General features: G+C 52.6%; 2 protein-coding genes across 8 annotated transcripts in view; one reads left to right on the forward strand and one right to left on the reverse strand.

The window, feature by feature from the left end:
* Positions 1-12,031, forward strand: part of EVC (EvC ciliary complex subunit 1) — an 83,388-nt gene extending 71,357 nt beyond the window's left edge. For 4 of the 6 annotated variants that reach the window (XM_060012821.1, XM_060012826.1, XM_060012823.1 and 1 more), the window contains 6 exons: positions 210-354; positions 2,147-2,258; positions 7,091-7,217; positions 8,370-8,463; positions 9,176-9,287; positions 9,747-12,031. In XM_060012821.1, coding sequence (XP_059868804.1) covers positions 210-354; positions 2,147-2,258; positions 7,091-7,217; positions 8,370-8,463; positions 9,176-9,287; positions 9,747-9,831 — 675 coding nt within the window. In that variant the 3' untranslated portion in view covers positions 9,832-12,031. The remainder of the gene's footprint in view (positions 1-209; positions 355-2,146; positions 2,259-7,090; positions 7,218-8,369; positions 8,464-9,175; positions 9,288-9,746) is intronic. The other 2 variants (XM_060012822.1, XM_060012825.1) reach the window with 1 other exon arrangement.
* Positions 12,032-16,946: 4,915 nt separating this feature from the next.
* The window catches only part of CRMP1 (collapsin response mediator protein 1), a 68,487-nt gene continuing 59,081 nt past the window's right edge, over positions 16,947-26,352 (reverse strand). For both annotated transcript variants that reach the window (XM_060011808.1, XM_060011809.1), the window contains exons 12-14: positions 24,598-24,777; positions 21,773-21,938; positions 16,947-17,946 (exon numbers count right to left, since the gene is read on the reverse strand). In XM_060011808.1, coding sequence (XP_059867791.1) covers positions 17,855-17,946; positions 21,773-21,938; positions 24,598-24,777 — 438 coding nt within the window. In that variant the 3' untranslated portion in view covers positions 16,947-17,854. The remainder of the gene's footprint in view (positions 17,947-21,772; positions 21,939-24,597; positions 24,778-26,352) is intronic.

Here is a 26,352-nt window from a genome sequence, read left to right on the forward strand (position 1 = left end):
TCATTGACCAGAACTGGGTCATACAGTCAGTCTCCATCCCTGACAAAGGAAAATAAGATTATCGAAACTGGTTTAAACCAGCCACGCACTGTCTGCCTGCTCCTGGCCAGCCAAGGTTGGCAGTGGGTGGAAGATGGGAGCCAGGACCATGTTGGCCATGGCTGGCTCCGAGTGTGCCCTCTGCCGAGACTTGTCCCTCCTGCCCACAGAGAACACTGATGGAGGCGGCTGTGGAAAGCGTCTACGTGACCAGCGCTGGTGTCGGCCGGCTCGTGCACGCATATTACCAGCAGATCAGGAGGGCCATGCAGGACCACGAGGAGAGAAAGCGGCATCACCTGAAGACCCTACAGGGTATAGTGCCCTTCCACCGGGAAGCCCTGCCAGCCACGAGCCAAACATGCTCTTAGCTGGGGACAGGGCAAGATGTCAGGTCTTTCAAATTTTATTTTGGGAGATTTAATTTTTTTAATGTTTTATGTATTTATTTGTCTCCTGCTCTGTCCCCAAAAGGCTTTTGAGAAAGCACTTAAAGAAATATATCCATACAGTACAGTAGGATTTTTTTTTAAAGTAGGCTAATCAGAACAAGGACAGGACAGTGAGGTGGAGTTGGGGCTATGCCGTCATCTGGGACATATGTCATCAGATCCCTACTTAGAGGTGACATGGGTTTGGCTCTGGACGTCCTGGTGGCCAAAGAGATAGAAATTTCCTCAAGTAAAGCTGTCACAGTGTCCATAAGAAAAGGCTAGTGGGGGCTTTCCTGGTGGCGCGGTGGTTGAGAGTCCGCCTGCCGATGCAAGGGACACGGGTTCGTGCCCCGGTCCGGGAAGATCCCACATGCCGCAGAGCGGCTGGGCCCGTGAGCCGTGGCCGCTGAGCCTGTGTGTCCGGAGCCTGTGCTCCGCAATGGGAGAGGCCGCAACAGTGAGAGGCCCGCGTACCGCAAAAAAAAAAAAAAAAAAGAAAGAAAAGGCTAGTGGCTCATAAATGTGCCTGAGGCCCAGACAGTTTTCCCCTGTGGGCTCTTGTAAGAGGCCACCCAGGGGATGGAATGGACAAGATCCCCAAGGCCAGCAAGAACGTGGTGTAGTAACAGACATAATCCAGTTCCTTAAGGCCTGTTCTTGTACCATCCCTCCCTGCATCCACGGCTTCAGAACAAAGTAGAATCCCATGTTCTCTGACGGATGCTTCCTGGACGGTCCAAGATCCCCAGACGAAGGACCGGCAGCGGGTCCTGGGGTCAGGTCTCCTGTGAATATTATGCTTCTCAATAAGCTCAGCTGCCACTTTTGTCTTCCCCTCGCCCTACCTTCAGATAAAATCTGGGACACGCCCAGAAATCTACCAGCTGGCTACAGATCCCTCCTGATGTTTTTCCAAAGTAAGGGTTGGTCTCCTTCGGCAGGGGACAGATGAGGCTGATCGCCTCTGCAGAACGTTCAGGGACCAGGGTGCTCACATCCCCTCTCTAGGCCTCGGTTTCTGCACCTGCAGGGCTACGGTTGGGCTCCCCCTTCATACATCCTCTCATTATAACTACGGTCCAATAAATAGGCAGTTAATTCAGGTGGTAGTAAGAATCCAGTAGAAAATAATTTTAGGCTTCATCATCTGTTTCAAAATATACCATTGTTTTAAATTTAAAAAAAAAAAGAATAAGCAGGTTCTGATATGCAGACCAGTGCACCTCGGACTCAGAGGCTAAACCTCCCGGCTCCTTGGAAAGCACCCAGTTCAACACCCACGTCTGTAAGGCTAACTGCACCCCTGCAGCTCTGAATGAGGTTTGAATGGTTTTTCCTTCCTGGTGTGGATTTTTATCCATTTGTGGTGGCCCTTTAGCGTTAACTCTTTCCTATTCGGCTCCCCTTTCTCCTGATACTTACAAGAAAGCCGGGCCTGAGCAGTTGCAGGGAGAGCCGGGGTGCTGCCCTCCCGGGTTCGCAGGGTGTGACGGAAGCTGCAGCATCCTCACGCACACGAAGTCCTTCCCAGCGTGAACTGTGGCGCTGGTGGAGGCACACCTGAGAGCACGTGTGACCTGCTGATCCCTGCACCTCAGCGCCCGGGCCAGACCTGGCAGTGTCAGTCCTTCAGACATGCACCCTGACCGTTGTGTGTATGTTAAATGCTCTAGGTGAGAGAATGGAACATTTCAAGCTGCGGAAAAAGCAGGAACTCGGTGATCCTTCGTCAGGGACCGAGGCAGCGGGTGGAGCTCAGGAAGCCTCCGGAGCTGTGCACCAGAGGTGAGGCCTCAGTGCTGTCTGCGGGTCCCCACGCGGGCCATCCCGGCCCCTGTGCATTGCACGTGTCTCTCGGCACTGACCTTACACTCAGTGCAAGTGACACTGACACTCTCGGCAGCCGACCTCCCACACATTCGCCTGCGGACCCGGGTCTCCTCTGCCTCCCCCGCTGCGTGGAAGCCCATGAGCCCCTGTCTGGCTCTCCCTTCTACGCACGGCCCCTGCAAGGGACCTGGCACAAGGGCGGAAGTCAAGGTGTGGCGGGAGCTTCCTTTCCAGGTCTGAGCGGTCTTCACAGCCCTGAACTGGCATCTCCTCTCTGATCCGTGCTGAGGGTTCCCCCAGAAGCAGACCCTGAGCCAAGGACCTGGGGGGGCAGGTGAGCCCAGGAAGCACAGGGAGGGAGCAGGGGAATGAGGACGAAGGCTGTTTGCCATAACATGGACCCGCCGCCAATCACACGCTGTGTTATCTCAGGGATCCAGAGGTCAGAAGTCGGGCGGGCGCCGCCGGTTTCTCTGGGCCTCACAGGCCGAAATCAAGGTGTTGCTGGCCAGGCTCTCATCGGAGGCTCTGGAAGCTTCCATGCTTCTTCAGGTGTCGGCAGAATCTAGTTCCTTGTAGAACGGAGGTCCCATTTCCTTGTGGCTACTGGCTGGCCCTCCCGGCGTCCCATCGGCCACTCTCTGGTCTTTGCACGTGGCCCCTGCATCTCGGAGCATTAAGTCCTGCCTACACTTGGAATCTCTTCTGCTGCATCTCTCTGACCCCAGCTGGGGAAGCTTCTCTGCTTTTATGGGCTCTGGTGATTGAGACCCACCAAGATAATCCAGGATCATCTCCAAGTTTAAATCAGGAACCTTAATCACGCCTATGAAGTCCCGATTGCCGTGTAACAGAACATCTTCACACATTCCAGGGAGGAGGGCGTGGACACCTTTGGGGGCCGCTGAGCAGCCTACCACATGGGAGAAAAGCCAGTAAGGCCTGTGATGATGAGGGCTTTCCGTGGCAACTGAGGCCCAGCCCTGGTCTGGACCTCCTGAGAGATTGTGCAGAACTCAACTTCCAGTTACGCCAGCAAGGGGCAAGGAAAATAGGGGATTTGTCTACCAGCCCCCTTCCACATTGGTTGAGGGTCTGTCCTGGAGGCGTTAACTCTCCAGCCTTCCCAGGCATCCCTGAGCTGGCCAAGCCCCCCGCCCCCTTCACGGCCGGAGGAAGCCCCGGTACCTGGTCGCAGGTGCTTGTAAGATGCCGGTGGTGCGTGCGGGAACTGTCCAGTGAAGGGCAGCCGGCCACCAGGTGGGCTGAGGAGATGTGGGCTCCGCACCGACAAGTCCATGTAAGCACATACTTAGGTCCTGAGCTAGGCACGGGGGACAGCGCCTCCCACCCGACTGCTCACAGCCTGCAGGGAGAGACGGACAAGTAAAGAGATGGCAGTAAGTTGGTGCGGGCACTATGATGAGGGGAGGGGGCAGAGGAGAGGCATCCCGCCGGCTGGAAGCAGCAGCAGGACCACCGCTCTGCAGGGTAGAGGAGAGCAGGTCCGTGCCATGCCATGAGTAATCCCAGCCCTCATCTCACGCTCATTTAGGAAACAGGAACCACGGCGTCCCCTGGGTCACAGTGAGTCCAGCATCCCCTCTGTAAATCCTCTGGCCATTAACAGCGGTCAGTAAATGCCCTGCCATTGGGTTGAGGCTGGGGCTTGCTCTGACTGTCGCATATCCATCAAACTACAGTCCAGCGGTTCTCAGATCTGGGGGACATCCATCTCACTTGGCTTTCTGCTGAACATGCAGGGCCGCCCCACACCTGGAGACCCAGACTCAGGAACTTTGAGGGAGGCCCAGGCATCTAATTGCTGACACACTCCCTCCCTCCAGGGATTCTGACGGATGTGGTGCAAGGGCTCCACTTTGACCCCAGTGACCCAAGAGGAGGGGCCTTGGTCACCACCTGGTCCAGCCCTGCTGGGTTTATGGAAAATAAAAGCAAAGCCCAGTGCGGGTGTGGGTGCATGACCCAGTCTCACTGATTTACAGGCTCATACATGGCCGTTGATGCCCTTCCCTCCATGCCCATCTCCTTGAGTTCATAAGTGCAGTTTCTAGTGAAAGTCAGCCAGAGCTCCTAGGGACAGAGCAGTGTGGTGATGACAGGTATTGACTTTAAAAAACGAGATGTCAATAAGCACAATTCTCAGTCAGATGGTAAATTTCAAATTGCATCTCTGGCAAGGGGTGGGATTGTGAGTGAGCTTGCCTAGGGATACCAGGTGACGCGGTGGCGACCCCTCCCATGAGCCACATAGTGGCTGGGTCCCTTCACGCCCCGAGCCCCAGGTTCCCCATCTGTAAAATGGGGTTGCAGTAACACCTGTGTCATGGATGTATAACTGTGCAGATGAGCAACGCAAAGCCTGCACAACGCCCACACACAGGCCAGCACGTGGCCAGGGCGCTGATGTCCATCATTGCCGTCAGTTCTGTCATCGCCGAGCCATGGGGCACTGCACAGTGCAATGTGAACTTCAAATAGTTCTGGAATCAGAACTCTTTCAGAATGGATTTTTTTTTTTTTAATGTTCATTTCCATAGTCAAATCTGAGTCCAAACACAAGAAGTCGATGAACTTACGCATCTCACTGGATGACTCAGATCCCACAGCCAGGCCTACATTCAGGCCGTTTCCTCCCTCCAGGACGTGCCAAGGGTCAGCAGTCCTGTAGGGGCTCCTGCTCCCAAGCTCGGGCACCACCTGGCTGTCCCAGCACAGCCTCTGTCCTCTGTGGGCTCTCTTGTCCGGGGCCCTTGTTGCTCCCCTCCTGGCTTAGAGCTGTGGCCTCTGACCGGAATCCTGCTCGTCCTCCCTGCTTCCCGTGCTGCAACCAGGGCATCGCAGAAAACACGAGGCAGCCCCTGTCTCAGATGCTCCTGGACCCTCGCGCGGCTCCCCAGGCCTCGAGCGTGAAGCCCTGCCCCTAACCCGGGCACACAGGCCCTTCCTGGGCAGGCCTGTCACTTCCCTGCGTTCCCAAGAGCCAGGTCCATGGGGGAGCAGACAAGCCAGCAGGATGATGGTCGAGAGTGGCCAGGACTGGTGACAGAGCGGGTCTGGGGAGGAGGCTGCTCACAGAAAGAAGCCACCCAGCTTCTGTAGTGAGCTGAACGGGGCCCGCAGAAGATATGTCCATGTCCCTAATCCCTGAACCTATGCATGTGACCTTATTTAGAAAAAGGTCTTTGCAGATGTCATTTATGTAAAAGATCTTGAGATGAGGACATCACCCTGGGTTATCCCAGTGGGTCCTGAATCCAATGGCAAGGGAAGCAGAGGGACATTTGACCACACACAGAGAAGATGATGTGACGACAGAGGCAGAGATTGGAGTGACACAGCCACAAGCCAAGGGGTGCCAGCGGCCACCAGAAGAGGCAAGGGACATGTTCACCTCTAGAACCTCCAGAGGAAGGATGGCCCTGTCAACTCCTTGACTGAAGATTTCTGGGATCTTCTGTGAGAGGACAGATTTCTGTTTTTTTAAGCCCCCTAGTTTGTGGTCATTTGTTAGAGCAGTCCCAGGAAAGTAATGCATCCTCCTTGAGGATGTGAAAGAGAACCACAATGCAGAGCACTGACCTCAGCCGTATCACAGTTATTTGTTCGATATCTATCTCCCTCCCCAGCTCAGAGTGGGGCCCCATGAGGGCAGAGGCTATGAGTCTCTTATTCACAACTGTGTCTTCAAAACCCAGCATAGCACCTGGAAGCCCAGAAATACTTTTATGAATAAAGGAATGAGCGGATAGATGGATGGATGACGGATGATGGGGTCTTGTAGGATGAATAGGAGTTTGCCAGACAAAGACAACGAAGAGGGGAAAGGCATTACTGGTAGAAGGAAGAGCAGAAGCAAAAGCAGGTGGAATTTTGTGCTTTCAGATATACTCCATGGACACCTGCCTATTGATGCTAAAAGTGACTTCTGCCTTCAGGTCTAGAAATTTAGCCCCTTTCAGAAAATCAACCACAAGATTGACAGGAAGAAGGCAGAGAACGATTACAGAAACAGAGTGGGTGGTATTGAATGTTCCTGTTTGCTGAGGACTAGAGGAAGGTCAGCCAAGGAGGGGAGGGTATTCAAAGCAGGAGGGGAGGGGTCTCTGCTGCTGAAAGGGAGGTGGGGTCTCTCTCCAGGTCAGGGACCCTGCTTCAGCCCCAGCTCTGTCCTCTGCCACTAGCAGTAATGAGGCTGCTGTAGGCAGGGTTTCTCAGACTCTGCATCCTAGGAAACGAGCCTTCTGTTTTACAAGGGAGGAGCTATTCTGAGATTTTAAATAAAGACGGGTGCTATCAGGGGACCATCTCCCTGCTCCCTGCCACACCCTGGGGTTAAAATGATTTTCTTATATGAAGAAGCCACTTGCAGCCCAGCCGCTTTGCAGCTGTGGGACCTCAGGGTTGCCCCCGGCCCTCTGAGCTTCTCTCGAGCTTTTCTCCTCTCTGTCCTGCTGATGTCACCAAGCCACCCTGAAGATCAAGTGAAAAATGTATGTGTGAGACTCTGTAAATTCTCAATGTTAATCAGACAGCATCTGCTTTTCTGATGAGTCAGCCGCTGGTGGAGGGACTCGAGCTGTGTCCACGGGGCATGTGGCCGCAGTAAATCGTGCCCGCGATGGCCATTCTTCTGGCTCCGAGGGCTCAAGGATGGCTATCGGTCACTAGTTCCCACGACGCAGCAGGCCTTGGGGAAAGGTTCGTGCTGGGTCTGACGAACCTGCCGGAAGGGCAGCGCTGACGGCCTTCGTTCCTTCCCCCAGGATGTTGGCGCAGCAGAAAAAGTTCCTGGCCCAGTTCACGGCACACCAGCGGACCCGCCAGGACGCGTGGAAGCAGAGCGCGAGGGTCATGGACCATCTGGGAGCCCAGCTTGAGACCCAGCTACAGGTACAGCTTCTGAAAATGGGCCTTTGCAAAGTGGGCAGTGGTTTACAGGGGAGTGGAAATAGTAAAAGGCTAAGCTCATGATCACAGGTCAGCACTGGAGCCTTTGTGAGGACCACACGCCCTGCTCGGGACCCCTTCAGCCCCCACTAGTCTCACAGGCTGATGACACATCAGCCTCGCTGCTCAACTGTGAACTTTGATTCCCCCGGGTCTGCAGCACCCAGCTCCGGGCCAGGCCCTGACCACTCGTCAGTTTTGTCTGTTGAGTTGAAAGGAATGAGCGTCTCCCTGTGTGTGAATCGCCACCGTGTGGGCCTCTTGGTGTCACGGCAAACATCGGTATCATTCAGGCAGTGCTGCTGTGACCAAGGTTTGCACTTTACCTAGAACATACAGGAAGCTCAGCTTTCGTGATACCTGTGGATATCTCATCCCAGAAAAATCTCATCAGCGTGAGATTATAAGGTGCGGCTTGAAAGCAAAGTGGCTGCCTGTAAAAAAATCAAATATTCAGAATGGCAGGGCTGAGCGGAGTGCTGGCGCCGTCTGAGTGTTCGCCGCCAGTGTGGCAGTGACATCTGAGACGATGATGAGAAAGACGTTCATGGTGGTTAACGTCTATTCCCTGAGGGTCTCTTGTAGACAGTCACTGAGCAGAGAGCTTTACATCCACCACCTAAAGTCCTACTCCGACAGCCAAGGTGCGGGTTACACCCAGTCTCCCATTTACAGATGAGGAAACTGAGGCCCCGAGAGGTAGGTCACCTCCCAGTGCCCCACAGTTAATAAGCCACGGACTTCGGGTCTGGCTGATAATCAATGGTGTTGGCAGTTAAGGACTCAGACTCGAGTCACCAGGGGTGCGCTTGCTCCTGGTGCTGCTGCCCTCACCGAGCCCCTCGCGCCTCAGTGTTCGCATCTGTAAAGTGGGATCCGTGGCTGGTGTGAGCGAGGATGGGTGGGTAGCTCCCCCGCATCACACGTGCGTCTGCCTGCTCCTGGCGTTTCTGGATGCCTCTTGGAGAGTCCTCCTCCACATGGGGACGCGGTCCTGTCCCCACTCTCAGAGCGCCCCCTCGTGCTGATGGAAGGCGATGTAGAGGCGGAGCAGGGCAGAGGCAGGCCCAGCTGACCCTCTCTCTCTGCATCCAGGAAGCTGAGCAGAGCTTCATCTCAGAGTTGGCGGCGTTGGCCCGGGTGCCCCTTGCCGAAAGCAAACCGTTTTCCAATAAGCATGGGCTGTCAGGTGAGTCATAGAAGGCGATGCCCTGCAGGCTCTCTGGGCTGGGAGTATAGGTTCCAGCACCGGGTGTACCACTAACTGGCGTGTGGCCCCAGGCACCGCACTTACCCTCTCTGGGCTTCTGTGTCCTGTCTGTAGATGAGCAGCTAGGCTAGGATGCCCCTGTGTCCCTGGCCCTTCAAAATGCAATAATTCCGATTCCTGGGTCTGCTGCTCAGTAGCTGACTCTCATCTCTGACTCTGTTTCCCCATCTGTAAAGTGGGGATAATTAGCCCTCCTCCTTTGGCCAGCAGAACTTCAGGGACATCATAGAGTGTTGTAACCTCTAACGGGATAGCAAGGGGAAGGTGTGTAAAGTCATGGAGGGCTATTAAAATAAAAGCTATGGTACTGGAGCTGTGTTCTAGGTTCTTAACTGCTTCGGAAGGGAAGGCTGCCCGTCCGCGGGGTGTGGCAGAAACACAGCAGGAGCCTGGCCGACTGAGTTTGAATCCTAGCTCTGCCACCTTTCAGCCTTGTGGGCTTGGGATAGCTCTCGCCCCCCGCGAGGTCTCAGCCTCCTCACAAGTTAAACGGGTCTAAGAGCAGTAGATACCGAGTGCATACTCGGTCCCCAGAGGTACTCAAACAATGCTGGGGTGGCGTGAGGCCTAGAGATGCTGTCACCTACCCAGAGTCACAGAGCCGGTTTCTGGGTTCACGTGTCTCCTGCAGAGAAACCCCTAAGGACCAAAAGGAAGAAGCCGGCACCCCGGGACAGAGGAGACTTTGGGGGGCCCAAGGACGACGACCCTGCCTCAGGGGGTGCCCCCCCAGGATCGCTCAGGTACAACGGGGCCCTTGTTGATCTCCTAAACCTGGGCAGGAAATCCAGCGCCTCTCAGAGGCGTTGACTCGGGTCCGAGAAATGATGGGTGATAATGGGAAGTGTTGGTATTACTGTTACTGCTATTATTAGTGTCCCATTTGGCGGGTCAACCACGACCCACCCCCCAGCCCGTCAGCATCCAGCCTGAATAGCTGGCAATCCCAGGCCTCAACAGGGCGCTGCCAGCTACAGATGCTTCCGGATTTGTGGTAGCGTGCCTCAGTCATCTGAGCATGGGTCGGACCTCCCACCAAAGAGAGGGAACCTGGGAGTTTCTTAACAGCCCATGTCAAAATGCAGACTGTGTTGATGGCCTGTCACCGCCTTTTCATGGGATCAGATTGGATGCATTGTTATTGCATCTAGACAGACCTGGAATCAAAGTTCTGACCAACTGCCTTTCTTCCATATTTTAAGCAGCAAAAGGCTGAGCCAGCAAGAAAGTGAGGTTGGTGACGGTGAGAATTCCAAGAAGATGCTAAAGAGAAGAAGCAACCTGTAGCTTAAGGCTGGTCGGGGGGACGGAACCTGAAGACCCCGTCTGTATGCCACCTGCCTCTCCCCCAGGCAGTGAGAAGGGACTGGCCACCCCGGGGTGGGGGTGGGGTCTCCCCTCTGCCCACAGGCTTGCTGTGCAGGGATGGAGAATGGGTATCAAAGTCCCAGAAAAAGGCCTAAACGAGCAGGGCGGACCCTACCGCCTGTGAAGATGATACCCACCCCCACCCCTGTGTTGGAAACACGTCTGCTCCAGTTTTTCAGTGTCGCCTTGGCTTCGAGATGTGGCTCCGTTCCTTGGGAAGCCCCTCCTTCCTGGCTCCCTGTGCTTCCCAACCCCGTGTCCCAATGTCACCCCGAACCAGCGTTCCGCGAGCGCTAAGTGGTCTCATTCCCGCCCTGGGGGCCCTCTGCTCGCCAGCCTCCCGGTGGAGTTCCACCTATAATAAAGGGATCACCAGGTGTTGCTGGTGTTTTCTGGGTCCGAGGCCTTTTCTCCTCCGTTCCCATCACCCCCGCTCTCTCTGTCCCCTGCACCGTGGGCAGTGGCCAACATGGATTCTCCTCAGGACCCATTGCCTTCTTTGGTTCAGCCAGCAGCGACGGCCTGGTCTCAGTGAGGGCATCTGAGGAGTCTCAGGGCCCCATGACATAGCCCATGGACTCCCTGGCCGGCAGGCCTATCCTCACCCACCCTGGGGACCTAAGGACCCACAGATACATGACACCTGCGTTAGGGTCTTCTGTTGGAGACAGTTAAAGCGCTAGGAAGGAGGCCCTGCCCGGGAGGACTTCCCCTGGGAGGGATGAGTTCTTCTGCCAGACAGCAGCCCTCCCCTAAGGAGAAATGCTTCTCCCAGTGGATGCTGAGAATATCCAGCTTTCAGACCAGCCAGTGCCTTTCCCACCCGGAAAGAAAATTGCCCTTTTCATCGAAATCAGGGATTCTCAGTCTTGGCACTGTGGATACGTGGAGTGAGAAAATTTCTTTTTTGGGGGGTGGGGCTGACCTGTGCGTTACAAGATGGTTAGCAGCTTCCCTGGCCTCTTCCCACCAGATGCTGGAAGCACTCCCCAGTTGTGTCAACCAAAAATGTCTCCAGACATGGCCGGATGTTCCCTTGGGGGCATCACCCACTGATGTAAGTCAGAGCATGCTGACCCCGGGCAAGTCTGGGATGGGGAGTACAGGGTTTCCACAAATTCCCAGTACAGAGTGGGCTCCAGGTTATAGAAGCTTCTGTCTCAGGGATTTTCTGGACCATTTGTGGTCTGAATTTTTATTTCTTACAACCTAGATTAGTCTCTCTTATTCAGGAAAGCGAGGTTCCTTAACAAAAGAAGTAATCCATACTAGTTACATCGTTTGTCAAGGATACTAACCATCGGAGATCCTCAAATCCTGACTGGTCACCAGGCGAATTTCCAAAGTTAGCCAACAGCCCCCTCTAGTGGCTAAATAAAATATTTCCTTATTCTGCAGAGTCTTGTAACAAGTTTTGACTTCCTGCGATATTTTGAGAACCTGTTTTATATAGCAATTGCTTTTGTCACATGGGTCCTGTGCACAGAGGCATTCTGAAGGCAGATGCCTCCTATGCTGGTAACGTCTGAGTTGGTGACATGAGTTTGGTAAATGGAGATGCCCTGGCAGCACCAGGATCTCTGGAAGATCCGAGCAGTATAGGTTCAGCCTCCACGGATCTTGCATGGGTGACGCTTTTGCTTAAGTGTAGCTCCCTTAGTCCAGGGGACATGTCACCTGTCACCTGTCACATGCCACTGGACTGCTCGGCACAGTGTGGGGCGCATAGCTCTCCATAAAGGCCTGTGGACTGCGTCTGTTTCCATCACATCAAAAATCGACTCTAGAGGTGCCTTTCATAATGGAATTGCATCCTTGTTCAAAACAAAATGCGACTCGCTCAGAAAGAGAAAGACAAATACCGTATGCTAACACATATATATGGAGTTTAAGGGGAAAAAAATGTCATGAAGAACCTAGGGGTAAGACAGGAATAAAGACACAGACCTACTAGAGAATGGACTTGAGGATATGGGGAGGGGGAAGGGTAAGCTGTGACAAAGCGAGAGAGAGGCATGGACATATATACACTACCAAACATAAGGTAGATAGCTAGTGGGAAGCAGCCTCATAGCACAGGGAGATCAGCTCAGTGCTTTGTGACCACCTAGAAGGGTGGGATAGGGAGGGTGGGAGGGAGGGAGACACAAGAGGGAGGAGATATGGGAACATATGTATATGTATAGCTGATTCATTTTGTTATAAAGCAGAAACTAACACACCATTGTAAAGCAATTATACTCCAATAAAGATGTTAAAAAAAAAACGCGACTCTCACATCTGGAAGGACTCTCCGCTGTGTTGGGCGCAGGCTCTGGGACACCGGGGTGTGGAGGAGGACTTTCAGGCCTGATACTGAGCTGCATGAACACAGCACACCGAGGGCCGGGGAGAGAGAAGGAACAGCAAGAAGACCCCGAGGACACATCTCAGCCGCCCTCCCTCCATCTGGGTTGTGTCCCCAGTTCTTATTATGGGCTGTGATGGAAGGAGGTAAAAATAGAAGGGGTTCATGAATGATGATATATTGAAGAGTTTAATGGATTAATTTTTATGCAAAGTTAGCCTCTCTGATCTGGTCTGAGCTGCTAGATGAAGCCAATGTGGTATATAAGGTCAGCAGAGTCTCCAGCCGACCTGGGCTTTGTCTTGCCGTCATCACTCGGGGGCTGATATTGCTGCTGCTGCAGAAGCCTCCTAACTGCTCCTGCTCTTGCCCTGCCCTGCCCCACCCTCCTCTTATCTGTCCACACTTCTTAAAACACAGATCTGACTGCTGCTCTTTAGTGGCGTTCCCTTGCTCTTAGGAGAAAAAGCAAACTCTTTAACATGGACCACGGGGCCTTGCGAGGTCTGGTATCCGCCACCCCTCCAGCCCAGCTGATGCTGCTGCCCCCACCCAGCCTCTGTCTCCTCTCACAGCCTCATATGTGCCACACCTCCTGCCTACCACAGGGCCTTGGCACATGACAGTCTTCTGTCTGGAACCCTTCTGCCTCCTCCCATCCCCTTTGCCTCATCAGCTCCTAGCCATTGTTCACATCTCAACAGGGCTCACTCACGACTTCAAGAACCACCCCTGCCCACCTTGATAAGATCAGACCCCCCTTTTTTGCTCTTAAAAACTGTCTGTGGGCTTCCCTGGTGGCGCAGTGGTTGAGAGTCCGCCTGCCGAGGCAGGGGACACGGGTTCGTGCCCCGGTCCGGGAAGATCCCACATGCCGCGGAGCGGCTGGGCCCGTGAGCCATGGCCGCTGAGCCTGCGCATCCGGAGCCTGTGCTCCACAACGGGAGAGGCCACAACAGTGAGAGGCCTGCGTACCGCAAAAAAAAAAAAAAAACTGTCTGTATATTTTGTTGCTGGGATGGGGGAGGGTATGGTAGATACATTCCTTTATTTCTCATCCAAGTTTGGAACCGGTTGAGATAGAGGCAGAGCAGCCAGAGATCTGCATATCAGCTCTATAACTGATGAGGCCAAACTGGGGGACTCTGTGTCCACAAAGAGCCTGCTCATACTTACCCCTGAACTAAACTTGCCCACCCCCAACACAGACATAGACGTCGCCCCAGTCACAGGCTTCTACCATGGGGACACCCCCAAAACACATCGAGAGGAGTGGCGAGGGGGCCCAGATTTGGTGGGGGGGTTAGGGTGGGGTGGGAGGATGGGAGGGTGTCTGGAACTTGTACATTTGGGCAAGGAGAGTTTCATAAAAAGCCAATAAAGTTACAAAAGGTATAAAAGAGAATATATGTTTAGAATGAGAGAGGAGAGCAGAACAAATATTTTTAGAACCTGATGAATTCCACAAAATCACAAATACAAAAATATAATTTTTTAAGTCAATGAATTGCCTAACCCACTTCTGTAATACTTCGTTCTAACATTTCTCCACTCACTGTTGTGTGCATCGGATGGCTAGATTTCCATGGACCGGTTTCTGGCTCTGCACACTTGCCTCAGTGCTCCCTCTCCTTGTTGCTGGGCACACTTCCGGTCTGGGCGCACTTCTGGTGCCAGGTGCCACGGGATGAATTTGCGTCGTGTCCCCTGGCCTGCGCTCTGTGTCACGATGCAGGGGAGTTGGCACAGGGGGTGGCCATTTGTGCCCGGGCTGACTGGAATTACGTCCACTTGACACGTGCCCATGCCCACTGAACCCAACTCAGTCTGCCCTAACCCAGATCCCAGATACGCCCATGGCCTCCCGGTGTCAGCTGACGAGAATCACTAACTTCATGGTAAATTTGCATCCAAGGAAGTGTGTCCTGAGGCCGGTCATCTCCGTGGAGGGAGGAAGGGAGCTACTTAGCACTCTCAGTTCTGAAAAATCAGGTGGTTTCCCTCTGCTGGGGAAGAATGAGTGAGACAGAGGCCAGGAGAGCCTCCACATTTCTCCCCTGGAGAGCGGACGCCTCTCTCTGGGGGACATGAAGAATGGGAGATGAGCATTCTCTACTCCCTGCAAAATGCTTCCTTTATAGCATTTAGCATGGTGTGTAATTAGATGCTTTGGGTAATAATTTGGTTAATATCTGACCTTCCCCCTGGAATATATACCCATTGCTTTCCCCTACTAGGACGATGCCTAGTACTAAACAGGCACTCCTCGTACACTGTTGGAAGGAAAAATGTAGGGAAGGAGGGAGGAGGGAAACTTCATCTTGGTAGAAGCCCTTTTTGTTCAGGAATTCTCTTGCTCTCTTGCTCCATGAATTGACGTCACTGAAGGAAAACTTGAAGCCAATGACACCAAATGTACTGGCATTTACTGGGACACCAGACCCGACTTACATTGCATGGATGGAAAGCTCACTGGCTTCACGTTGGTAGCTTGAAATTGGCTACAGTGAGAGTATTGGCACCATAGAAGTTAGCAGACACTACAAACTGGGGCTCCCACCCCAGCCCAGCCAAGCTCAGTGTCCAGTGTTTATTTAGCAGTGTACCTCAGGACCACTGGGTTAGAAGCCTATGCACTATGGTCACCCTGGTCTACAACCAAGGCTCTGCTGCAGCTGAATGAGGGAAAGGATGGTCTTTTCAATAAATGGCACTGGGTCGATTGGATTCTATATGGAAAAAGAGCAAGCCTTGAGCCCTGTTTTACACTGTGTACAAAGATGAATGAGAGATGGGTCATAGATCTAAATGTGAAAGATGAAACTTCTAGAAGGAAACTCAGAAGACTATTGTGGTAGCAGAACAGTGCCCCCTCCCCAAGACTTCCACATGCTAATTCCTGGAAACTGTGACCGTGCTATGCTCTCTGCAAAGGGGAAGTAAGGGTGCAGATGAATGAACAGGAGAATAGATAGCCTTCCCCTAAAGTTCCCCACCTCCTCCTACCATTTCAAGAAATGAATGAAAAGAACGTTACTTAAAAGGAATGCTGCAGGGCTTCCCTGGTGGCGCAGTGGTTGAGAGTCCGCCTGCCGATGCCAGGGGACACGGGTTCGTGCCCCGGTCCGGGAAGATCCCATGTACCGCGGAGGGGCTGGGCCCATGAGCCATGGCCGCTAAGCCTGCGTGTCCGGAGCCTGTGCTCCGCAACGGGAGAGGCCACAACAGTGGGAGGCCCGCGTACCGCAAAAAAAAAAAAAAGGAATGCTGCAGCTCAGCCTCCTAGAATTAAGGCTTGTCTGTCTTGCAGCTGCCAGGACCCCTGTGTCTGTGCCTCTTGGGAAGCTAATGTAGGACAGGGGTGCTGGCAACCTCAGCAGGTGATGCTGACTGGGCAGTGGTCTGGTGACTTGGCAGCCGGGCAAACGCCCCATCAGAGTCGGTCCTAGAGGGAGGATGTTAAGGCTGCTTCCACTTCAGCTTCTGCTCCCTGATAGGCTGGGGGAGGTGATGCGGGAGAGAGGAAGTGCTTTCCAGAGAGCAGGGTGGGTAACTTATTGTTGCCAACTTTACTCTTCTGGAAGTTTCTGCGATGTCCTCTAGTAGTCCCAATGGGCCAAGGCCAAATATCAAGTCATTACCCTCCATTCTTGATCTTTCTTAGTATTTAGCTTTGTTTCAAGAAAATCCGTAACTGACCCTAAGCCACCACCTCTCTGGACCTTAAAGTATCCTAACCCAGTGAGGGTGGGGGGAGAAGACACTAGAAGCATAAAGTAGACGTATACCCATCCAAAGCCATCCCGCCTCAAATGACGAAGCTTAGCAGTTAGAAGCAAGGAGCTTTGGACATGTGGGTCCCGGATTTAAATACTGGCTGTGCCACTTCCTGTGTGATCTTAGATGAATTATTGACCTCTCTAGGACTCATCTGTAAATGATGTTAATAATAGTGCCTACCTTACAGAGCACCTGACATGTAGCATGTGCTGTACAGATAATGCCGCCATCATTATCACCACGACCACCACCACCATCATCACCATCACCATCATCACCATCACGTGACATCACCATCAGCATCATCACCACCATCAGCATCAGCATCACCATCATCACCAGCAGCAGCATCACGTGACATCACCATCAGCATCATCACCACCATCACCAACAGCATCAGCATCATCAGCATCATCATCACCATCATCACCACCATCACCATCAGCATCAGCATCAGCAGCATCACCATCACTACTAACTGGTAATCAAGACATACAACTTTGAGGTTTTACTCCTCCTTAGAATGTATACCTCCCGTGGGACTGGAGGTCAGAAATGTGAAGCTCAGGAGCTGGTCACTTCCAATCTGAGGCAGTCTGACCCACATAACACACAGGAAGAGACAGCACACCAAGGAAATGCTGGGCAGGAGGGAAGGGACATGATGTGATTTCAACCTATTTCACAGAAGCCCTTGGCCAGCCATCGTCCTCTTCTCATCCTTGTTCTCATGACCTAACACTCCCCAAATCATGACTGGCTCCCTCTTCTCCCTCCTCCGCTCCCCCGGCTACCTAACAAGAGCGGGTCCTGTGGAAGCAAGCACCGCTGTCCCGTTACTACAAAGGGGAGCACAAAGCATGAGCGTCTGAGCAGCCATCACTTAAACGCAAACACCCCAGTCAGGGAGTGGGCCATTTATTTTCTTTATTTTTTCACAAGCTTTGAATTCAGAAATAAGAGTCACAATAAGTCAGTTGTTAAGTAAAAATGAGGGTGATTACAAAGGAAAACTATGTACAAAACTTTAAAAATCTGACGGCCTCGTCATCCACCTGGGAGGGACCAGGACATGGGCGCCGGGAGCAGCTGTGGCCACACCGTGGTCAGCCCTGAATGAGGGTGGGAGACCCCTTTCTGAGTGTGAACCTGGCTAGGCCTGCAGTCTGGAGCGGGATGGAAGGACACACACAGACCGGAAAGACGTCATGGCGAGTTACAGGTGCCACGGAGACCAGGGTTCCTGACACAGGACGAGAGTGATGCTTCTCTGGCAGTGGGGCGGGCTTCCTTCTCGTGTAGACCTGGGGGAGGGGACGATGAGGACACATCTTCCTGCTGTGAGTTTTGGAGCTGCCCCCGAGGGCTTGAGGTCTGGCCTTTGTGTCTATGTAGGGCCTCGGCTGTCTTCTGTCGGACGCACTCACAAACTCGCAGACATAACTTAGTAACATGCATCAACTATCCTAGAACAGCTACAGGGGTGCAAGGGAACCACTCAGAGAATCGTGGAGCCCGTGGCGTCAGAAGTGGGAGGGACAGTACAAGACGAGGCTGGAACCTGTGTTCACTAAGGAGGGGCCTGGAGACACCATGCTCTGAGGTGGACTCAGATGAACACACGACTGTGGGCAAGGGATTTCCAAGCAAACACACCACACTAGTACCACTTCTTCCTAAACCAAAAAGGAAAGAACATCATTCCATTTTCCCCCCATCAGTACCAAACGATACTGTGGGTTTCCAAACACTGACAGGGCAAGGGATGGACATCCTTCCCAGAATCCTTCACACTTGCTCATCCACGAGTTGCCTTCACCCGAGGCTGGTGATGTTGGAGCGGCCACCAGGGGGCGCCACGATGCGGTGGCCGGTGCGCCGGGGGTTGTTGTCATCTATCTGGGCACCTGGAAGAGACAGAGCCAGTCACTCCAGCGAGATCTGCTGACACCAGCTCCATGTGCTGCTCCTGCGGGCTGGGTGCCCTCTCATGTCATGTCCCCCAGCCTCTGGGACGCCGAGCCCTCGTCTCAACACGCCTGCCTTCCTCACCATCCTTCAGTCCAGGCTGACCTCTGGGAAGGCTCCCTGACCTCCACGGGGTCCGTTGCTCCCTCTTCTATGCCCCCCAGGCCCCGGGGCCACCCTCCTGCAGCCCTGACCACGCTGTGCTCCTTCTTGTCTGGCTTCATGTTCTTGAGACGAGTGGGCAAACACTTATTGAGTGCCTACTGCGTGCAGACACAGACTTGGTGCTTTAACATATGCTGTCGAATTCAGGGCTCACAGCAACCCTATGAAGGGAGCATTGTTTTAGCCCCAGTTTACAGATGAGGAATTTGAGGCCCAGGTCACGCATTGTAGGGGGCACCACTAGAGGGCAGGGAAGCTAGGAGCGTAGCCCCACTGGTTTGTCCCCAAAGCCCCAGCTCCTACCACACACTCACAACAACACTTGGCAGTGTCCATTGTTCCCAGGGTGTTTTATGCGCTATGCACGGGGGCACACGTATGTGCATTTGTATATTGCGTGCATGCATGTGTGTATCTGTGCATGTGTGTGCATGCGTGCATGCTGTGTGTGAACACTTGGAGCTGGGTTTACCCACCCTGTTTGTAGTGGGCAGGTCTGCATGGGCGGGGGTGGGGGGCGGCCTTTTTTGTTTTAAATCTGCAAAGACAACCATCCACGCCAATCTCACGCATTCTCTTGCAGTTAAAGAAAGATTTAAAATTGGAGCACTCAGCTCAGTGCCTGGCGCTCAGTGAATATGTATTAAGTGAAGACTGAATGACGGATAATGCTGGGAAGGAGGGATGTTGTGGAGAGGGGTCCAGTCGGGAGACTTCACTTCCAGCACAAAGGGTGCCTGGAATTTGGGTAAGTTGGAATCAGACACTCCCCTCTCCCGGCCTCATTTCCTTTTCTGTAAAATAAAAGCCGACTCCGATCCACGGTATTGTGTACTCTATTGCCTCAAACCACAGGATCAATTTTAGGGCAAAGCAGGTGTAACAATGAGCACACGACAACAGGATTCACTGGATTCACCGTGAACCTCATTGATCGGAAGATGCTGGCCTGATACGAAGTTGGGATGGTCTACATTGAGAGCTCTGCTAGGCTGCCCGCTAGGGTCAGGCGCTGCCTCCCAGGGTACAATATGTGTACTGAACCAATGCCCGATATTCGATGTCTTGTTCCCAGGAACCAGGAGGTGGAAACTGGGTTATCCCCTCTCACCATCACTCCCAATGATTTCACCAAAGAGGAAATTTAAAATAAACGCATGAAAAACGCTGACCCTCATAAGGAATCAAAGATTTACCAATTAAGACTTCAATGAAAATGACGACAAAAATAACTAGATGAGGTCTTTCTACCTCTGACTTTATACCATCTGTGTAAGCCACAACGAATTTGGTTTAGAGTACTGACTGATTTTCTCTCATTGTTTCATTGATAGACAGTGTGTCTTCCTAGACCCAGAAATCAGGCCAAGTGCTTAATATCTTTCTACCTCATAAGCATCTGTACCTTGCTTGGTTACATGCCAGGTACTTTGAAAATACCTGTTGTACAAAAGGACAGTACTTCAATAAACCATGCTATGTCTTTATGATGTAACCTCACTCAGATATTTAAAAGGACATCTGTGGGGCTTCCCTGGTGGCGCAGTGGTTGAGAATCTGCCTGCCAATGCAGGGGACACGGGTTCGAGCCCTGCTCTGGGAAGATCCCACATGCTGCAGAGCAACTAGGCCCGTGAGCCATGGCTGCTGAGCCTGCGCGTCCGGAGCCTGTGCTCTGCAACGGGAGAGGCCACAGCAGTGAGAGGCCCGCACACCGCAATGAAGAGTGGCCCCCGCTCACCGCAACTAGAGAAAGCCCACGCACAGAAACAAAGACCCAACACAGCCAAAAATAAATAAATAAATAAATTAATTAATTAAAAGGACATCTGTGAAGTCCATCCTGATGTTTGAAAGTGTCTGTGCGGTTGGTATCCAATGGAGTCACCTGTGAAACTGCTGAGGGGCTGGTCAAAGGCAGTGCTGGGGCTTTAGAGAGAAGTGGGTGCTGAGCAGGGAGAAGAAGGATGGTTGGGGGACACTTCCTGCAGACTTTCCATTTCATTGTTTTTTTGTTGTTCTAAAAGGGAGGGAATGTCTCTCAGCATTTAATTGCAATCGTGAATTGCATAACATGAGACCAGAGAGCCAGTGCGCAAACTCCCTGAGAGGTTGTGTGTTGTCACACACAGACAGTTTTCCAAGCATTGCAACCAATCCCTGTTCTGCTGACTGAGCATCAGAGGAAATATTCCAGTTGTGTTTAGGGTCCACTTGTGCAAAAATATTAGTATTTTTTAGACACTGGATCACACGGTGTGGGAGAAACTCTTCCATGACAGGCTCAGGGAAAGTGAGATGGACTGGACTGGGGGACCCTCTGATTCATGCTCCCCACTGCGTAATCCCTGAATGGATGGTAGGTTGTCACCCCCGCAATTTAAACTGGTATTTCATCTTCTCTCTGCCCCTTTCATTCTCTCTTTTGCCAACTACATCGCCTTTTCTGTTTAAATGTCCTTCACTCCTGCTGGACCAGAAGTCAGCCCGTTGAGAAAACTCAGCCCTGTTTTTTGTTTGTTTGTTTGTTTTTGCGGTACGCGGGCCTCTCACCGCTGTGGCCTCTCCCGTTGCGGAGCACAGGCTCCGGACGCGCAGGCTCAGTGGCCATGGCTCACGGGCCCAGCCGCTCCGTGGCATGTGGGATCTTCCCGGACCGGGGCACGAACCCATGTCCCCTGCATCGGCAGGCGGACTCTCAACCACTGCGCCACCAGGGAAGCCCTCAGCCCTGTTTTTACAGCCCATGAGCTAAGAATAGTTTTTTGCGTTTTTAAATGGTTCCATTTCAAATGGTCTTAGATATTGCCTCTTGGCTCACAAAGCTTAAAATATTTACTACCTGGCCTTTTAAGAAAAAGTTTGCTGACCTCTAGAATAGACTGAGCCTGCCCAGCTGTGTCTTATTCATCGCCGTATTCCTGGCACCTAGCACAGCATACAACTCATGCTAACACCTCAAATATTCGAAATTCCAAGGCAATGTCCCAACATGTGCACACCTGCCCTTGTGTGGCGATCTGATGACACTGCAGACACACGGCCCAGGAGCCTTCAGAAAGTCTGAAGGAGCACGTGACTTTTGATTTTGTCTGCACACATTTGCTGAGCACCAAGTCCTGGCATTTAGACGCTGAATGTCTTGGAGGCTTAAGAATAACACCACTCTACACACAGGGCTGTTGTGAAGATGAAACAGTCATGAGTTACGAGAATGTGTGCTGTACTACCATGGATGGCTGAAGACCCGACCCAGAACGTACATCCAGCAAAGGCAGCTACTCTGATTCCCCTCTCCACACTTAGCTTCACGGGTAAGAGTGTAAAATGTCCCCAAGAGTGTTAAGGAAGAGCATAAGGCCAATTTTCAGGCAGACTCTTCATAAATCAGGGTCAGGTATCTCTGTGCTGCTCCCACGGACCCTCTCTGCTCTCTGACCTCCCCCAGCCCTCTCTGCCCAACCCCGGGAGGGGAGGGGAACCCACACTCCCATCTTCGGCTCCTGATCGAGTGCCTGAGGCCGTGGATTCATTTCTCAGGAGTTCAGGGCTCTGGGAGCCGCTGTGGGGTGGGGAACCTTGGCCGCTGTAGTTTCGTACCTGATAAACTGAAGTTGGACTGGTGGAGGTTTCTGATCGGTGGAGGCTGGTGTTTGGAAGGCGAAGATTTGACAGAAGGAGCAGGGGTTGCATATTTGGGTGTGGCTGGCACCTCGTACACAGGACCGTCATACATGCCCCTGGGAACGCCCTGCAACCCGGAAACCTAAACAGACAAGAAGAGCAACTGATTGACAAGATGCATGTATGCATTCCCGCGTGCAGGAGAGTGACCATGGTCTCCTCGCGGATACACACACGTATGCACAAACATGCACACATGTGCTCGTACACACACCACACAAGGCACCCGCTCACACACGTGCACAGGCATACATATATGCACGCGCACAGACATGCACACACACACATGCATGCACACCCCACACACACTCCACATACACATAATTCACACACGTGCGTGCACACACGCCTGCACACACTAATATGCAGAGTACACAATCACATGCATACACACAATTCATACATGTACTGCACATACATGTCTGCACACACACCGTTTGATATACACACTAACGTATATAACACACACATCACACACACATACAATCCAACACACATTCATAAAAAGGCAAGTGCACACTCACATGCACACACACATATACATACACATACAAGCAGACACAGCACACACACATATACACACACACACAAGCACAGACACATACACGGCTTCGTGCAGGAGGACTCCAAAGCTATTTCCAAGAGGAAAACACTTCCCTGACACCCTGACAAGGACTCGGGGACTGGTGGCATCAGGGGGTCGTCTTCATCGTGGATTTGGGGGCAAGGAGTTTGGAAGGTGATCCCGCAAAGGAGGAGGGAGAGAAGAGGGAGAACACCCACCACAGGGAGAGAGAACGAGAAGGCCGCCTCTGAGGGCACCTGGCTCAGGGCTACTGCAGGGGGCAAACCTCCTGGACGGGACACAGCGCACGGCCTCCATCCCCGTGGGTGGAGAGTTGTCCTGGGAGAGAGAGCCATGAGGCAGAGAAGCCAAAAGCTACAGGGGCTCCGGTGGGAGGCTGGGAGCCTGCTGGTGAGCTCAGAGCCGGCCAGGGGAGTGTGGGCGTCCGTCCCAGGCCCTGGGAGACAGAGTGTGGCCACTGTGAGTCAGTGACAGTGCCCTGACCCCAGCTTCACGTCCCTCTTCCCCTGCACAGGTGACAGCGCCCGACCCCAGCCCTAGGCTCCCTCCTCTACAACAAAGGGGTCCTTTTTCAGCACCAATATCAAGGGCCCAGCACTGCTTGGTGATAACCCATCCTCTGCCCCCAGGAGCCCTGCTCCCCTGACGCCCTGGGACCTCATTGTCTCTGCCCCATCCCTCTCAATACCTGCTTCCTGCGCCTCTGGGCTTCCCTGGTTCCAGCCGGTTCCAGGCCTGTGTTCCTGCCCCCCAGTTCCCTTCAGTGACCTCTGAACTCAGCTTGGCCAGACGTAGGTTCTGGGGCAGGGCCCGTCCCCCACCTGGCCTGGCCTCCGTGCTCTGCCCTCAGGTATGCGGGGAGGGTGGCCCTGTGCCAGGGGACCTGTCCGCCTGGCCACTGCAGATCACGTCTTGGCATCGAGGTCAGGCATCCACCTCTCACAGATGCTGACTGTTAACCACAGACCTCAGGTTCAAACTGATTTAGAGGGAATGAAGCCAGCCAAGGTGTGTTTCTGCCCCCTTGGTGGGTGTCCCAAACAGGAGTTTACACGAGTCCCTTTGTCTCTCAGCCTGCTGTGGCCACATCGCTATCCCTGGCCATCTTTCGGATCTAACTTGCCAATTCTCCATGTCCATCATTTCCCCATCTGACGCATAACATCTGTGCAATTTGGTATCCTTGACCTGGGATGCTACACTTTAAGGCGTGGAGAGGGACAGTAAACAGACATAGAGCATTGCGATGGTTGGCCTGGGAGTCTGGGAATACCAGGAGGCCTCTGGGCTCTTGCATCTAAATTGGAAGCACAAGAAGAGTGGGACCATACACAGGTGGGCACACATGCACACACACATATACAAACACATAAGCGAGCACAGGAGCACATACACACAGGAGCACCCCATGCATACACACATACACCCGTGCACATACACAAATAAAGCTGGGCTTTCTGGCAGACATGAGCCGTTTTAGTGCGGGAAGCAGGTTGTCATGGTGATGGGAGGGACCTAATTAGGGAAGATGATTGATCACAGATGGGAGTCTTTCTGAAGCATGAGCAAACTTCCTCCTCTGAACTGGACTGGGGACGGGACAGAGCCCGTGCCTACTCCATGCCCTTTGACCTCCTGAGTCCATGCTAAGACTCCTTAAGAAAAAGGGGGGAAGGAGGATGCAGAATGGAAGGGGAGCAAGGAGAAGGAGAAAAGAGGGCAGATCGAAGGGAGTCTAGAGGCAGTCCTGCCACCGCTCAAGTGGGCTAGGGAGGTTTATTTTTACCAAACGGCACTAAGGGCTTCGGAGCTCTCCCAGCTGTGTGATGCTGGGCAGTCCTGCACTGCCTTGAGCGCCAGGGTTCTGATCTACAGAAGGAAGGTCATGACACCTAAAAGAGGGAGTGGTGAAGACCCCCCCCCCCAGGATGATGCAAGATGTGCGTCCTGGCTGGTGTACTCCCAGGACTCCTCCCATCGCCCCACACGCACAGCCCTTTACATCTCTGGCACCTCGTTGGTCTCGTCTGGTCCTCACTCCAGCCTGAGACGCAGGCGGGTCACATCCCAGTTCATCTGACACGTGAGGAAGGGGGGGCTCGTGCAGCTGTGACATTTGCTCGCTCTGCACACGACAGACCCTGGCTCCACATACCTTGTTCCTGATCCTGACGCGCTGGTAGAGGTACTCGGGGAAGGGCTTCCTCGGGATGAAGCGGCCTGCGCCCTTGTTGACGTTGATGCTGCCGTCCTCAAAGACGATCTTGCCCTGGCTGATGACCACCAGCGGGGAGCCGTGGCACTCCATGCCTTCGAAGATGTTGTACTCCACAGCCTGCACGGCAAGAAACGCGGGCTTTTATCCAGCTTCCGGGGCTTTTCTCCGCATCAGCCCTGTCATCCTAATGGTGATCCTGCTACACATCCTATCACAGGCACTTTCCAATGCTTGCTCTGTCTGGAAAACACCTTTAGGACTGTGTAATGTTCCTGTGTACACTTTCATTTGCATAATCAGCCCCTCACTGTCGGGCGTTTACGTGGCTGGTGGTTTTATATAATCTAACTAATATCGTCTGGGGCATCGTGAAAGTGAATGGGGCTCCTGGAGTTAGGCAATGAAGCCCCTCTGACTATAACTGAACATTTTGGGGTCTTCTTTTAAAAACATTTTCTTTCATTTTTCCTAAAACTAAATTACTGGGTCAAAGGATATGAGCTTTTGAAAGACTGCCAAATTATTTTCTGAAGGCATCGGACCAATTGACGTGACATGGGCAGCGGGGGAATATTTCGTAATTTCATGTCTATGAAATGACCTCCAGCACCAGGTAAGGTCATATTTATTTATTTACTCATTTGAAAGACAAAACATTTCCTAGAAAATATGCATTCCTTTCATTAGTCCTAAAGTGAATATAACTACCACCAGCCAAACTCTTTGATTATTCAAAAAGTAGGGTAAAAATACGGTAAAAATTCAAACGGTACAAAAGATATGTAACTTTTTTTTGCGGTACGCGGGCCTCTCACTGCTGTGGCCTCTCCCGTTGCGGATCACAGGCTCCGGACGCGCAGGCTCAACGGCCATGGCTCACGGGCCCAGCCGCTCCGCGGCATGTGGGATCTTCCCGGACCGGGGCATGAACCCGTGTCCTCTGCATCCGCAGGCGGACTCTCAACCACTGCGCCACCAGGGAAGCCCAAGATACGTAACTTTAAAAAGCAGGTCTCTCTTTGACCTCAGACCGAGATGCCTGCCCCACAGTGACCTTTCTGGAGCCCCATATATTTTCTGTGCGTGAGTAACTTTCTCATGTTCCAAGCGCTTTGGACAGTTTCACCTTTGTTTTTCTCCTTACCTCACAGAATGCTCCCCATCAGCGAATGTTCCCATGTCGTGGGTTAAAAATGTTTTGATATTCCTTAAACTGCTGCACTGGATTCCACCCCAGGGACATACTATCATTTACTCATCCAATTCTCAAGGACAAGCATGTGGGTCTTTGCCCTGCTTTTGCAAAATAAACACACTTGAGTGTCCACACCGGCACGTGTGAGTATCTTCGTAGATGTGGACTTTGGGCCAAAGTGTAAACAAATTTTAACTTTGACAGATTGGCCTTCCAAAAAAGGCAGCGCTGATTTCCATTCCCGACAAAACTCCATGAGTTTGTCGGCATGCTAGTCCCACCTCAGCTCCATCCTATTAAACCCCGGCATCTCAGACACTGGCACAAGTAAAAACAGCATCTCACTGCAGTGATTTGTATTTGAGATCGGATCTGTTTTTAAATGAATAGAAACCCTTTGTATATTTCTTCTTCTGTCACTGCGTTTCTGCACCCTGTTCTATTAGGTTCTTGGTATTTTCCTTAATGGTTTCTAAGGACATATTCAATGTTAAAAA

The sequence above is a fragment of the Delphinus delphis genome, chromosome 5, assembly GCF_949987515.2.
Source record: "Delphinus delphis chromosome 5, mDelDel1.2, whole genome shotgun sequence".
Classification (NCBI taxonomy): domain Eukaryota; kingdom Metazoa; phylum Chordata; class Mammalia; order Artiodactyla; family Delphinidae; genus Delphinus; species Delphinus delphis.